The sequence below is a fragment of the Raphanus sativus genome, unplaced genomic scaffold (genome assembly GCF_000801105.2).
Source record: "Raphanus sativus cultivar WK10039 unplaced genomic scaffold, ASM80110v3 Scaffold0002, whole genome shotgun sequence".
NCBI lineage: Eukaryota > Viridiplantae > Streptophyta > Magnoliopsida > Brassicales > Brassicaceae > Raphanus > Raphanus sativus.
Window position 1 is genome coordinate 33,008 of NW_026615330.1, and position 13,893 is coordinate 46,900.

The 13,893-nt window shown below is 38.2% G+C and overlaps 2 protein-coding genes, 1 non-coding gene and 1 pseudogene across 3 annotated transcripts; 1 reads left to right on the forward strand and 3 right to left on the reverse strand.

Annotated features, from left to right (window-relative positions):
* Positions 1-744: 744 nt before the first annotated feature.
* LOC108810825 (transcription factor MYB34-like) lies at positions 745-3,013 on the reverse strand (annotated as a pseudogene).
* A 1,566-nt stretch (positions 3,014-4,579) lies between these two features.
* On the forward strand, positions 4,580-6,330 carry LOC108807847 (uncharacterized). Its single transcript, XM_056995556.1, has 2 exons — positions 4,580-5,948; positions 6,035-6,330. Exons 1-2 carry the CDS (start codon positions 4,580-4,582, stop codon positions 6,328-6,330), a joined length of 1,665 nt encoding a protein of 554 aa, XP_056851536.1.
* Positions 6,331-7,198: 868 nt separating this feature from the next.
* On the reverse strand, positions 7,199-10,384 carry LOC108807848 (uncharacterized). Its single transcript, XM_018580090.1, has 5 exons — positions 9,518-10,384; positions 8,827-9,435; positions 8,048-8,494; positions 7,702-7,960; positions 7,199-7,629 (listed from the first exon to the last, which is right to left on the reverse strand). The coding sequence occupies exons 1-5, from the start codon at positions 10,382-10,384 to the stop codon at positions 7,199-7,201; spliced, it is 2,613 nt and encodes an 870-aa protein (XP_018435592.1).
* Positions 10,385-13,060: 2,676 nt separating this feature from the next.
* LOC130500632 (small nucleolar RNA R71) lies at positions 13,061-13,167 on the reverse strand. The gene has a single exon (XR_008939235.1). It is a non-coding gene; the product is annotated as a small nucleolar RNA R71 (small nucleolar RNA).
* Between the last annotated feature and the right edge of the window lie 726 nt (positions 13,168-13,893).

A 13,893-nucleotide genomic window follows, 5' to 3' on the forward strand; every position in this document is an offset into this window, starting at 1 on the left:
GTTTAAAATGTCGATGTGAGATCCTTATTTATGGATGTTGAATAGCATAAAAATCACTGGAACCAGAGAGTTACAAAATTAAAGAACACGAGAATGTCAACATTGAATAAAAATAACCCCTCAAATCTTTCTTCTATGTTTTATTTTTTCTTCGTGTCTTAAGTCGAAACAAACTCCTCCTCCCTCTCTATCTAGATTGAAAAAAAAAACTACATTGGATCAGTAGAGGATCAAAAAGTAAAGAGGAACAATGGAAACAAAAACTATTTACATTGCAACATTTAAACAAGAATATGTCATCTTCTTTTTTTATAACGCTGATCATTTATTATAATATTACAATTATGGAAAGATTATGTAGCCGAATACATTATGTAGTCAATTATTTTGTAAGTAGCCGACTACATTTGTACATAGCCGAAAACTGAAGTACATAAGTGACATTAGTGTTTTTTTGTCTACAAGTGACATTATTGTTAAATTCCAAATCATGATAGTCATTTATGTATTATTTGAAGCAATTTTATATTTCAAAAAATATTTGAAGCCTAGAAACTAACCTTAAATTTGTGAAGAATTACATCATGCCATTCATTTATAAGCAGAAAAGCAGATTAATTACATGCCGTATTGAAAAGCAGGTTTTTTTTTAATTTTCTACAGAGAACTGTTTTCATGTTTCTATATGAAATGTGAAAAAAGAAACCCTTATTTTATTTATCTTTCAACTAAACATTTATTTTATTATTTATTTTTATTACAACACACTCGTTATTTCCCCCACGTGACGATTCAGCAAGACATCAATTAAAGAAAAAACCAACGACTCCGACTCGTCACTTGTCAGACAAAAGACACCAGTCTTGGAATCTAACGAACCCAATAATAATTCTCCAAGTCCAAATCATCTTCTTCGTTCCAAGAATCAAGAAACTCCGGTGAATTTTCAACATCTCCGGCATCAGCACCGCCGTAGTTTAAAATATCCTTTAACTCTTCCATAATGCCAACATTATCAACATTCATATACATATCCGAGATCTCTTCGTTGCTAAAGAATAGGTCGAGATTGTCGGCGAAAGAACAATTGTCGGAAAGACCGGAAGATGACGACATATTGTTGGTCAGAAACGATGTGAGAGCACTTGATCTTGCCGCCTCTTTGTTTAGCAATGTGAAGGTCGAATTTTCAGTCGGAGAATCGACCTCGACAGAGTTCAGTGAACCCTCGGCGATGTTTGAGGAGTTTCTGATGATGATTCCAGTTAGTAGGTCCCGGTTTGAAGCTCCCGCGTATTTCCTTGCTATGCAGTTCAGAAATCTTGCGGAGCCGGATGAACCGAGTTTATGGTTTTTTTGGCTCGAAACCGGTTTGATCAGCTGGATCAATCGGTTTGTGAGTGGTTGGATCAAGACCTTTTTGTGTCAAGCGCTTCTTGAGATTTGTGTTCCAGTAATTTTTTATCTCGTTGTCGGTTCGTCCCGGCAAGCTAGTTGCTATTCCGGCCCACCTTTTACAACAATAATATAAGAAATGTGTTTTTTTTTTTGAGAAAGAGTTTAAACAAGAAATGTTTATCGTTGGAATTGCAGAGACAAACAATAAAAAGAAAACCTTGATGAGATTATGCGAAAACAATAAAGTTGGATCTTGTTCTTATAAATTATAAAGTTCACTTTACAAAAAAATGTTTTAAAATCATGTTTTGAGGATTGCAGCTACTTCTCTCATTATAAAGTTCCCATGGGGCATCTAGTGAACTATTTTAAAACAATAATCTTGGATCTTGTTCTTACAAAGTTCACTTTACCAAATAATCCGCTTATGTTCTTTTGGGTTAACTTTTTTTTTTTCTTTTCGTTAGTAAAAAAAGGTGGTTTCATCTTTTTGGAAGAAGTTCAAGTATGGTAAATAGTTTTTCCCAGAATAAATTGAATCCGGGTGGTGGTATTTATCGCCTCGACCACTTTACTACTACTAGGCAAACTAATTATTTGTGCTTATTGTTTTTTTTGTTCAACGAGTTACTTTCTCATTGATTTTGATTTATGTGAAGATAGGTACATCAGTTCATGTTTGATTTTCAAGTACATTTTGAAAATTCTGATAACTCTTTGTTGATGTTGACGGGATTTCCTGATAATGAGATAATGCGATATCAATAAATAAAAACACCACTAACTCTAAGTTCCTTAAATTTTTTGTTTTGTTTTAGTTTCCTAAAAATTACATATATAATTATAAATTACCAATTCTTTAATACGAACTAATAAATAAGGAAACTATGCTTGCTTGTCTTTTCCTTTTCTAAGAAATACTATTCTTACTTGTTACCCATAAGAGCATGAAGCTTGATTATAGTGTCGTCTTCTTCAGGAGTAAACTCTCCTCTTTTGATGTCGGGTTTTAGATAATTAGCCCATCTAAGTCTACAACTCTTACCACATCTCTTCAATCCTATATACATATTGTACACACATAGTTGATAAATAGTTAAATACATATATAATTAAGAGAAAAGGAACTATTAATTAATTACATTGACTTCCTAACAAATAAAGAAACTAAAATACCAGCTTTCTCCGGGAGAGTACGCCATCCGCTTTCACCATGTAGTTGAACATAAGCAATAAGCCTTTCATCTTCTTCAGGAGTCCAAGCTCCTTTTCTTATTCCTTCTTCTTTGCAACATGGTGTTCTCACCATCTCTGGCTATTCTTCTTGATTTCTTATTTTATATATGTATTTATAGATATAAAACCTAATTGAAACCCTAGCTAGAGAACTATTCAAGGAAGAAAGATTCTTTTTTTTGTCAATCAGAAGAAAGACTCTTTAATTCATTGTTTACTTAAGTGAAATTAACAAGAAAGTAAATTTTTATCATCAGAAAGAAAGAGTAAAGCAAAGAGATTGAAAACGATTTATAATTAGGAGAATTGAATAGAGCGTTTGATCAGAACCAAAATACACTTGAAGATTCTACTCACTGATATAAGAACAATGGGTTTTCTTGTACTCTGTCGCACAGATTATAGATATAGAGGTGCTCTTATATAATAGAATAAGAAGAGAGAGATATAGAGACACTACTAGTATTTATGACTAAAACTTTTAATTGCAGTTAAAGGCATCTTCATTTTCACTCCAAAATTTACTCCAGTTATAGAGTAAATAGAGTGCGAAATTGAGTAGTGAACAAAAAATAAAAACATTATCCCATTTATAGAATAATGCTTTTATTTTCTAGGGAAAATTGGATTTTTGGGACACTTTGAATTTTTCTTTGTCCATTTAGTACTTTTCATTTTTTTGGCAATTCTGGACCATTTTTACCCTTGTTTTATAGAAAAAATAGTAAACTTGATATTAAAAATGTACAAAAATATGAAATCTATTGGAATCATAAGTATGTCCATATATATGTATAAATATTTTTTTTTAAAACATGGAATCATATTTTATTTTTATATATAGCTGTGGTTAGAATATGTATTCTGGCATTATAAATAATCCATAAAACGGAAACTAAGATTTGACAAAGGTATATCCGAGATATATAACCTAAACTACACTTTCTTCTATAGTCTAACAAAGATAGAATTGCATACGTTAAAATCAAGAAATAAGTCATCAGTATACCTTCAGCTTTATTACGTGATATAGCCTTTACTCATCCGTATACCTTACCTATATTGTGTGTCATAACTTGTTCTGCCTTTTACTTTATGTGGCACTGAAGGAATAAAATGTTTCATTCATACTCTACAGTGCTATGCCTAGGATATGATACATGTTTTACCAAATCGGAAAAAATATGGAAACTTCCATTTTCGATTTCAGAAGTTTCCTAAATCTAAACTGAATATTCCCTAAATATCTCACAAGATATTTCCTCCCACCTCCCACGATTTCCCATCTCTTTTCTCATCGTTCTTCTTCTCTTCTTCATTTTTTCTTCATCTCTTCTCCATCTCTTTTCTCTACCAACACCATGGTTCTAATATATGTTAAATCCGGTGATTGGATGTCTAGTTGCAGTGACGAGTGGAGTTTCGTGGTAGACAAGAAAAGGCGAGGTCGAATGGTAACAGTACAACCTACTACTCAATTGGAGGAGCTCAAGATCATGGTGTGTGATGATTACGGATTGGAACATAATGATGGTAATGTCGAGTTCAGTTATGAGATGGTGAATCAAACAGGGAATCCTCCCATTCTTATCAGCAATGATAGACAAGTATCTAATTTTCTGGGCTATGTCAAGAAGAGTTCGTCTAATACCTTGTGTGTCACATTCTCCGGGTTTAAGGAAAAGGAAAGAGTCAATTTCGATTTGAATAAGGAGCCGTGTGATTCAAGTAATGTTGTGGATGAGGAAGTTCCTGAAATAAATCGAGCACAATTTGTCAGAAGGTCACAGGAGGCTGTCCGTGGAGAGGATAGAAGAAAGGATCATGTCCCTGCTGATGAAGATTGTGAAAAAAGGGAGATAGTGAAAAGGATGGTCCACCTTGGCGAGGTGATTTCGTGAAGAAGGAACAGATTTTCAGAAGTAAAAGGGTTCTGAAGGCAACAATGGAAGTTTTTGCGATGAAGAATAATTTTGATTACATTGTTGTCAAGTCGACGAGGAAGTGGTGGTATATTCGATGTAAGGATGCATTGTGCAACTGGAGTGTTCGGGCAGAAAGTATGGAAGGGTCTACATATTTCATGATCAATAAGTGTGAGGGAAGACATTCTTGTGCCCCTTCGAGTAAAACCAAATTTGGAAAAACCGCATCGGCAAGAACAATTGGGAGTCTGATTCAACATCAATTTGATGATGCTAACGATGGTCCAAAGGCAAATGACATCATCAAATTTATGCGGATGGAGCATGGTATTGAGATTACCTATTGGCACGCTTGGGAAGCTCGCGAATTTGCAGTTGATGCTGCAAGAGGTATACCAGATCACAGTTACGCTAAAATACCAAAATATTTGCATATGATTAAAGAAGCTAATCATGGTACACATACTGACTATGAAACCGATGAGCAAGGGAGATTCAAGTATCTTTTTTTGTCCTTTGGACAATCAGTAAGAGGATTCTACAATGCAATGCGAAGGGTGATTGTTGTTGATGGAACTTTTCTGAAAAATAAATATAGAGGAGTTCTACTTGTTGCTACTGCTGTGGATGGTAACTCTAATTTGTATCCGATTGGATTTGGAGTGGTAGATTCAGAGAATGAAGATTCATGGGAGTGGTTCCTCAGACAGCTGAAAGTTGTCATACCTGATAGTAAAGACTTGGCTTTTATCTCAGATAGAAATGCGTCAATTGCTAAAGGTATTGGGACTGTCTACCCTCAATCAAAACATGGAATTTGCATTCACCACTTGTTGACCAATGTGGTAGCAAATTTCAAGACAAAAGGGTTGACTGCCTTGGTTGAGAAGGCTTCGCGAACATATAGGTACCCTGAATTTCAGGCTCGGATCACTGAAATTTTTGATATCAGTCCTGAGCTTGGAAGATATCTACGGGAGGCTGATGTGCGAAAATGGGCTCGTTCTATTTTCCCTGGAGACAGGTATGACATCAGGACCACAAATGCTGCAGAGTCGATAAATTCTGTTCTGAGAACACCTAGAGAATATCCAGTTATTCCTTTGCTTGATAGTATAAGAGAACTGATGACTCGATGGTTCTACGAGCGTCGCGAGTTGAGCTCGAAGCATCTTGATCCTTTAACGATTAAGGTGGAGAAAAAGATTGATAGGAGAATAGTGAAAGCAAAAGGATTTCAGGTGTACAAGGTTGACAACTTCAGGTCGCATGTGAAAGGAGACATATATGATTGTAATGTTGACTTGGAAAGAAGAACATGCACATGTGGGAAGTTCAATATAGGAAAAATACCTTGTCGACACGCCATTCCTGCGATTTATTCACAAGGTAAGGAAGTTTTAAATTTTTTTTTTGGTTTTCTTTAAGACAATAAGCTCCAATCAGTCACTGATTTTTTGACACATGAATGGAAGTACACAGATTTACAGATGACTTGTACAACACTTCAACGTGGAGAACTGCATATGCTGAAAGCATAAATCCAATAGCAGTTCCACAGTCTGATTGGATTGTACCAGATGCAGTAAATCTTGCCAAGGTTTTACCACCGGAGTCAAGAAAGAGTGCTGGTCGACCAGTTAAGAGAAGGTATGAAGGTGTTGAAGACAAGATAAAATCTTCTCAAGGATCAAGAAAGAATAAAAAGCACAAGTGCAGCCGTTGTGGTACTGAAGGACACAAGAGAGGAACTTGCGATTTACCCATCTAGTTGTCATGAAAAAAGTTGTTCTTCTGTTTAAGTGCTTACTTAACAATTTGGTTTTATTTCAGTATTTGATTTCCGAAAAATCTTGAGACATATCGATATATGTTGAAGACACTTTAGCTTTTGCAAAGATTAATGGTTCCACAACATGATAATCACCAAGAAACAAGAAGCAACATAGTCTTACACTTAAAACGAACATCTAATTGAGCATCACAGGACCATCATGGATAGGTAAGGAACATGAATACAATCACCAAACAACACACGAACAAAGCTTTTATGATCTTCAATTCGTTAATGCATTCAACTGTCTTCTCTTCAGATCGTGCAAGTGCAGCTTCCACCTCTTCAATTCTACTCTCATGGTGCTTCAGCATTGTCTCAGAAGCTGTCAACGATTTCTGAAACTCGGAATTGTCAACGAGCAGCACATCGAACAGGTCTTGGAAGTCTTCAATTTCCTCGACAACCGACTCATCAGTCCATTTGAACAAGTGGGTCTTGTCCTTCATCATTAACATCGGAAAAAAAACGATTGGATCAAAGACAAGTAGGACAAAGCAAGTTATTTGCTTATGATTTAGGGGTTGTTTAGGGTTTCATTATGATTTAGAGGTTGATTAGGGTTTGTTTAGAGTTTGGTTATGGTTTAGGGGTTGTTTAGGGTTTAGGGTTTAGGGGTTGTTTAGGGTTTGATTATTATTCTAGTACAAAAAGTAAGGATTAACACAAAATCAATTAAAACCAAATCTCCAAACCAACAATTGTCACATAATGCATAGAAAATCCAAAGCAACTGTTGTCATATATTCCCTAAAAACAACATAATCTAAACTTTTGAATGAAAAACCAATACATTGACATTTAACTAGTCTTCGAGATCATAGGACCCAGACCTCTCCCAAGGTGAGGGGACATATTGTTTCATAGCCTCTGCATAAATGGGATCGTGTGTAGCCTCCCATAAGTCCACAGCAATCTTCTGTCTGCAACCCTGGATGTTTTCGTCATCCACTAGACTGAGGTCGAGACCAAGGAGGTGGCATTCCAAGTGTTTCAGTGCGTACACCCCGCAATCACAACAAGACTTATTCAATCGTGCCTTCATAGGTACCTCTACGATAGAATATGGCTGAAGAAGTAGTTGTTTCTTGCTTTGAGGTGGTGCCACAGCCTTCACTATCCTTGGAATCAAAGCAGCAAACTTCTCAACGTGTTGCCTATTCCTTCCTCGACTGCAATCAAAGACTTGCACCCTTTTCTCAATGATGTTGATGCAGACAGCAATCCAGTGATTACCTACGTTGGACATTAGAAAATTTGTAAATGAAGAAATGAAAAATGACAAGTTGCAGAAGAAAGAAGGATTACCATTCACAAATAGAGGAAAGTAGAGACGATCTACATCAACACCCCAAACTTGATCATTCCGCCCGTGAGATGGAAGCTCACCTCTACCATATCCAAGAAGAAAATCAGGCAAGTCATAGCCTCTTCTGTCAACCGAGAAATTGTTGTATGCAGCATTTATTTGTAAGCAAAACATAGCGTTCATGAACGCAACACGTCTTGGGGCCCAACGCTCCAAAGTGGTGTTCACTCGCCATATGAACATGAAAGCATCCATTTCCTGAATATTGACAACGAAATAAACATATGCAGCTACGTAGATGTGTTCGACAAATACACTAATGAAATGAGTAAATGAAAAAATTACCTCATTCCCAAGCCATTGTCCAAGACATACCATCCTTGTAGCTACCGACAAGTTTAAGATTGATGGACCAATTGGTAAAGGTTTAGGATTCAAAGACCATGCCGTGAATCGATTCCATGAATCTTCGCCGAAATGATAAAGTGACGACTCCGGAGAACCATCTTGAGGCAATGGTGTATCACTAAGATGAAGTCCTTTACCTTTTGCTTTAGTCCATCTCTCCCACTCTGCCGGCGGTGGAGCTGTATTTCCTTTCGCTGGTTTCTTTTTTGAAACTCGGGCTGAAGTCATTGGAGTCCACCAGTCTTCTTCCTTACTGTTCTGAGAAGGATCAAAGTTGGGTACATGAGAGGCCTGTGATAATCGTTCAACACCTTGCGTACCTATCCCTTCGAAAATATCCTCGGCTTCACTGAAATTTAGATCAACTCGAGTCGGGGATGATTCCTGTTATGTAACGTTGAATTCTCAATTTAAATCACAATATAAAACATAAAGCATGAAAAAATACACGGTTCCAATATATCAAACACCAAAATACATTATCATTACATGAATAACATGACACAAGTTCACAACCACTACATAAAGTCTTAGAAAAGGACGCTTACAAACAAAGGACACTTACACACAAAGGATACTACCAAACCGAGACCTTATAAAACAGAACAAAATTCTAGCCGATATCATACATGAGTAAGACTAAGAGACACGCAAACCAGCTAATAAAGAAGACAAATTAACATATAAGAGAGTGTTGAAGACTAGTGTTTCTTTACCCCGCGTTTGGACCTCCTCAAAGATGGCTCGCTAGTAGATGGCTTGCTTGGTGAAGGCTCTCTAGTAGATGGCTTGCTTGGTGAAGGCGCTCCATGCTCAACTTCCTCGCTTGCAGCCTTACAAGATTCTTTCAGCTCTGACTGCATTTTCTCAAATGTCTCAGTCATCTGTTTTTGTAGCCTTTGTTCCATTCCACTGAAACTTTGCTCAAACAATTGTGTCATAAAAGCCTTCATCTCTTCAGTAAAAGGGGCTTGGTTTGATCGGCTTGAGAGAACCTTATGCTTCCTTTTTTCCATTCCACGATCAGGGAGCCTCTTCTTGCCCTTCTTTGCTGTAACGCCCACATTACTTGACCCTTGTGGTGTCTGAAAATCTTGATCAACCTCAGTTGCTGCAACTGGAGTGGGTGCTTCAGCTTCAAGATCTAAAGAAACCTCTGCAATTTCTTCATATTCCCATATATGATTACTGAAGTCATGGTTCTTCCTTATCAACTCCATCAGGACCTTCACTCTATCATCCTCCACTTCATCATCTCGGCGAAATATATCACTTACGATTACAACCATATTCCCTTCCCATGAGATGTATGGATACATGACATCCTGCACAAAAAAGGGGAAGTTATTTAGATCATAAAATCTCTGCTCAAGGATGGAGGGAGTAAGCGTAAATAGAGATTATTACCTCAGGTGTAATAATTTCCTCCAAACGAATGATCTCATCATATGACACCTTTGCAGCTCCCCTCCAGTTGATGCATCTAGGACCATTACTGAATTGTTTGTCCAATCTTTTTCCACATAGCTTCCCAATCTTTGGTACAGCTTCCATAGCCCAAATCTGTAAGGCGTAGGAGAAACCATCTAGTACATAACTACTAGTCTTATCCTTCAGTGTGTCACGCGTTTTGGCTATTGACTTGCAGAGGTGGTCATACGCATCAACACCCCAAGGATACCTTCGAAGCTTCTCAAGATCCATGACCAGCTTGATGTATTTGAAGGGGATAATAGCCTTCTCATCTCTTGCTAAAACCACGCAAAGAATGAGTGCCAAGTAGATAAGTCGAATCCGATCAGCATTCTTCCACTTGTTGACCGATAACTTGTGCTTATTCCACAAGTTGAAGAGTGTAATTGTTGTATCTTTGGTCCTCAACACCCTGCTCCAGAAACCATCATCATCTTCCCAATCATCAAACTCGGTAAGAGAGATACCAGTGTTGCACTCAAATCCGGTTACTGCGTGGAATTCTTGTAAAGAAAAACGAAGTGCTCTTCTCGCAAAGACAAACCAAAGCTCCTTTTGCTTGTAAGTCACCAGCTCCCTACACAAGAAGCTGTGTATCACTCGCGCGGAGTACCCAAGACCATTGTCATGAAGCTTAAAAATCTGAGAAAAAACAGGATCCTTCTTCACAGCCGCCAACTCATTCGGGAGCCAGGTTTTGAACTTTGTAATGATGTACTCGATCCTGCAATTGTTGTTGATCTGATTCACTTGGGGCTCCTCACCCTCCTTAAATATCCTCTTTGGTAACTCCAGAGACATATCTACAAGCAATGAAAATTAAGTTAGTTGAACGAAAGACCAAAACCAAAGACAGAGCAATCAAGATCTATATATATCATGCTTCCTTTCGGTTAATATATAGGCAACCTACTTCTAATTTCCAACATAACAACAAGTCCCTTGGTTCAATCGATAAATCAACAACAAATGTCTCTACAATCAAATGATACAATTTTGTATCCAAATATGATTTCTTTTACAATCGGACACCAACTAATCAACTTCAAGATTTCTTTTACAATCGGACACCAACTAATCAACTTCAAGACATACACAATCCAAGGCTAAATAGTGTAAGATTATTGAATCAAAATGTGCCCCTTTCCATAAACCTTAATCGGTAGAACCCATTTACAAATCGAAAAATACGACATGCGTGACTTGTGATATCTTGTGTATTTACATGTTTTTAAGCTTCATTCTAGTCCTTATATTGTTCCTTTGCATGCATTTATAGTGCATTTAGGTCGCATTGCATTACATTTGTCTCTATCAGATATTGGAGATGCTTGTTGGTGACTTTGGAGACATTTGAGGGGTTTTGAGTCAAAAGAGTGAAAGATGAACATGGATGAAGGCCTTAAACTATCTTTTGAAGCTCAAATTTTGGGAAGACAAAGTAAATTGAGTTAGCTTTCTAATGGAGGTGGTTTCAAGTCATTTGGATCTGTATTGAAGGAGTTATGATCAATCTACTGGAGGCATATCAACCCTGTAGCGACATCAGCGTAGCGACCTCGCCTGGTCGCTAAGACGCAACCCGAGCCATCATAGCGACATGCGTAGCGACTTACCAAGTCACTATGATGGGAGAAGCCAGAACCCAAGAAATGACTAAGTGTCCGTAGCGACCTCTGCGTAGCGACATGATCACGTCGCTAGGAGGCCACCCGAGTGAGCGTAGCGACCACCATAGCGACTTGCAAAGTCGCTACAGATCCTGAAGAGTTGAAGAGTTCTGTAGCGACCTACCTGTAGCGGGAAGCAAGGTCGCTACGGGCGAAAAAACTGCTTTTTTTATTGGGTTGATCCAGGATTGTTGGGTTGACCCAACTCGTTTTTAGGCTTCTATAAATACCCTTTAGACCTAATTTTGAGGGATATCTTGTTTAGATTGTAATCACATTAGCTATTTTGGTGAAGGACTTAATCTTGAGCTTCTTTTCATCTCTATCTCTTGTGATTATTAATCAATCTTGACCACTAAGCATGATTAACCTTCAATCATCCATGGGTTTTGGGTTATTCATGTCTATTAGTGAGTAGTTACCTTTTGGATTCATGGGTTAGGGTGATTAGAGTGATTAAGTGAAGATCTAAGGGTGCTTAGTGTTAGATCTCTTGTTTCCTTGCTTGTCTACTTCTCTTAATGCTAGATTAATGTTGGCCTCTTTATTCTAGAGCTCTAGACATTTCCCACCCACAAGGTGTTTGATGAAATGTCTGAACCAAGTAGAGCTTGCTCTAAACTTACCTTACACAAAGACCATTGTGTTAAGGGAGTTTAGATAGTTAGTAGACTCATCCTTAATGATTGCTTAGATCTTTTAGGCTCAAAGACCTTTGATGTCTAGTTGATTAAAGCAAATGAGCATTCTTCTTGACCATAGAGCTTGCTTATTTCAGTGTTCTAGACTTAAGGAAGTTATTGATTGAAAGTTTGCCATCCTTAGATTGGATCTTAATCACTTAAAGTCAAATGCCTAGCCCCATGAGTCCTATTGTCCAAGATTGATTGAAAGCTTGTTTCTTTATTGCACTTTAGCATAGTTCTAGTTCATATCATCATTGAAAACCTGATTGCACTTAGATTAAGCATGGTCTTGCATTCCCTTTGCTTTAGAATCACTTAGGATTGGTTCGACAATCTTTTACACTACAACATTTGATAGGGACCTGAAAAGTCCTGTTATCAAATTGGCGCCGTTGCCAAGTTCTATTGTGATTTTGACATTGGGATTTAGTCATTTGCTTGAGACTAAGTCATTTTTATTATTATTGTGATATTGGCTCTGCTTTTTCCTCTTTCTTTTTCATTTCAGGTGTATGAACTTGAGAAGTAGAGGGACTACAAACCTCACTCCTCTGGTATCAGACATCCGGGCTTTGGAAAGAGAGAATATAAGAAGAAGGAGAGAAGAGGAGCAACAGGCTCATTTCAACAGATTGGGTTTTGATATGGCTCACCATCAGAACCCGAATCAAGATAGAGAGATCCCCTTGGAAGCTGCCCAAGAGGGAATTGGTCAAGGAGCTGCCAACCTTCGACCACAACACCCACAGCGCCAAGCTCGCGCTATTGGAACCTATGATCGCCCTCACATTCATGGTCATATGTTGGGAATCAGAGCACCTGCTGTAGAGAACAACAACTTTGAGATCAAGTCAGGACTGCTCAACACCATTGAGAACAACAAGTATCATGGTCTTGCTACTGAAGATCCTTTTGACCACTTGGACAAGTTTGATAGCTACTGTGGTTTGTCCAAGACCAATGGAGTGTCAGAAGATGCTTTGAAGCTCAGGCTCTTTCCTTTCTCTCTGGGAGACAAGGCAAGACAGTGGGAGAAGTCTCTCCCAAGCGACTCTATCACTACTTGGGATGAGTGCAAGGAAGCCTTTCTAGACAAGTTCTTCTCCATCTCCAGGACAGCTAAGATCAGGAATGAGATCTCTGGGTTTCAGCAGAGGAACTTAGAAAGTTTCAGTGAAGCATGGGAGAGGTTCAAAGGCTACCAAGCTCATTGCCCACACCATGGCTTCTCCAAAGAAAGCTTGTTGAGTACCTTCTACAGGGGAGCTATACCACAGTGTAGAAACAGACTTGATACAGCCAGCAATGGATTCTTCTTGGGCAGAAACGAGGTGGATGCAGAGGAGCTGATAGAGAACATGGCCAAGAGTGACTCAGTATACAGTGAGGATCATGATAGAGTCAACAGAAGTGATGATCAGCAGACCAAGAAAGAGCTCAAGTCTTTGGAAGAGAAGTTGGACCTACTTCTTGCCAACAAAGCTAAGCTGGATCAGATGAAATCAGTTGGGGAACAGCAACAAAAGCAGGTTGCTGAGATCAAGAAGATTGATGGCTTGGAAGGACATGAAGAGGTGTGCTTTATCAACAACAATGGAACTTGGTATAGGAAAGAGCCCAACTTTCAATATCAAAACAACTACCAGCAAAAGCCCCTCTACAACAACCAACAAGGTGGTTATCAAAGCAACCAGCCTACTCAAGCTAGAGGAAGCTCTTCTCAAGCTCAAGTTCCAAGTTCAACTACGGAATCTATGTTCAAACAAATCCTAGAAGCTCAAGGGAAATTTGCTAAGGACATTGGAGATGAGTTCAAGGCTGTTCATGCCAAGATTGATGGAACTTATTCTGACCTCAACAACAAGTACATGCAACTTGCCTCTCACGTCAAAGCTTTAGAGAGCCAGGTTGCTTCTTTGCCTTCATCCTCCAAGCAGCCTATGGGAACTCTACC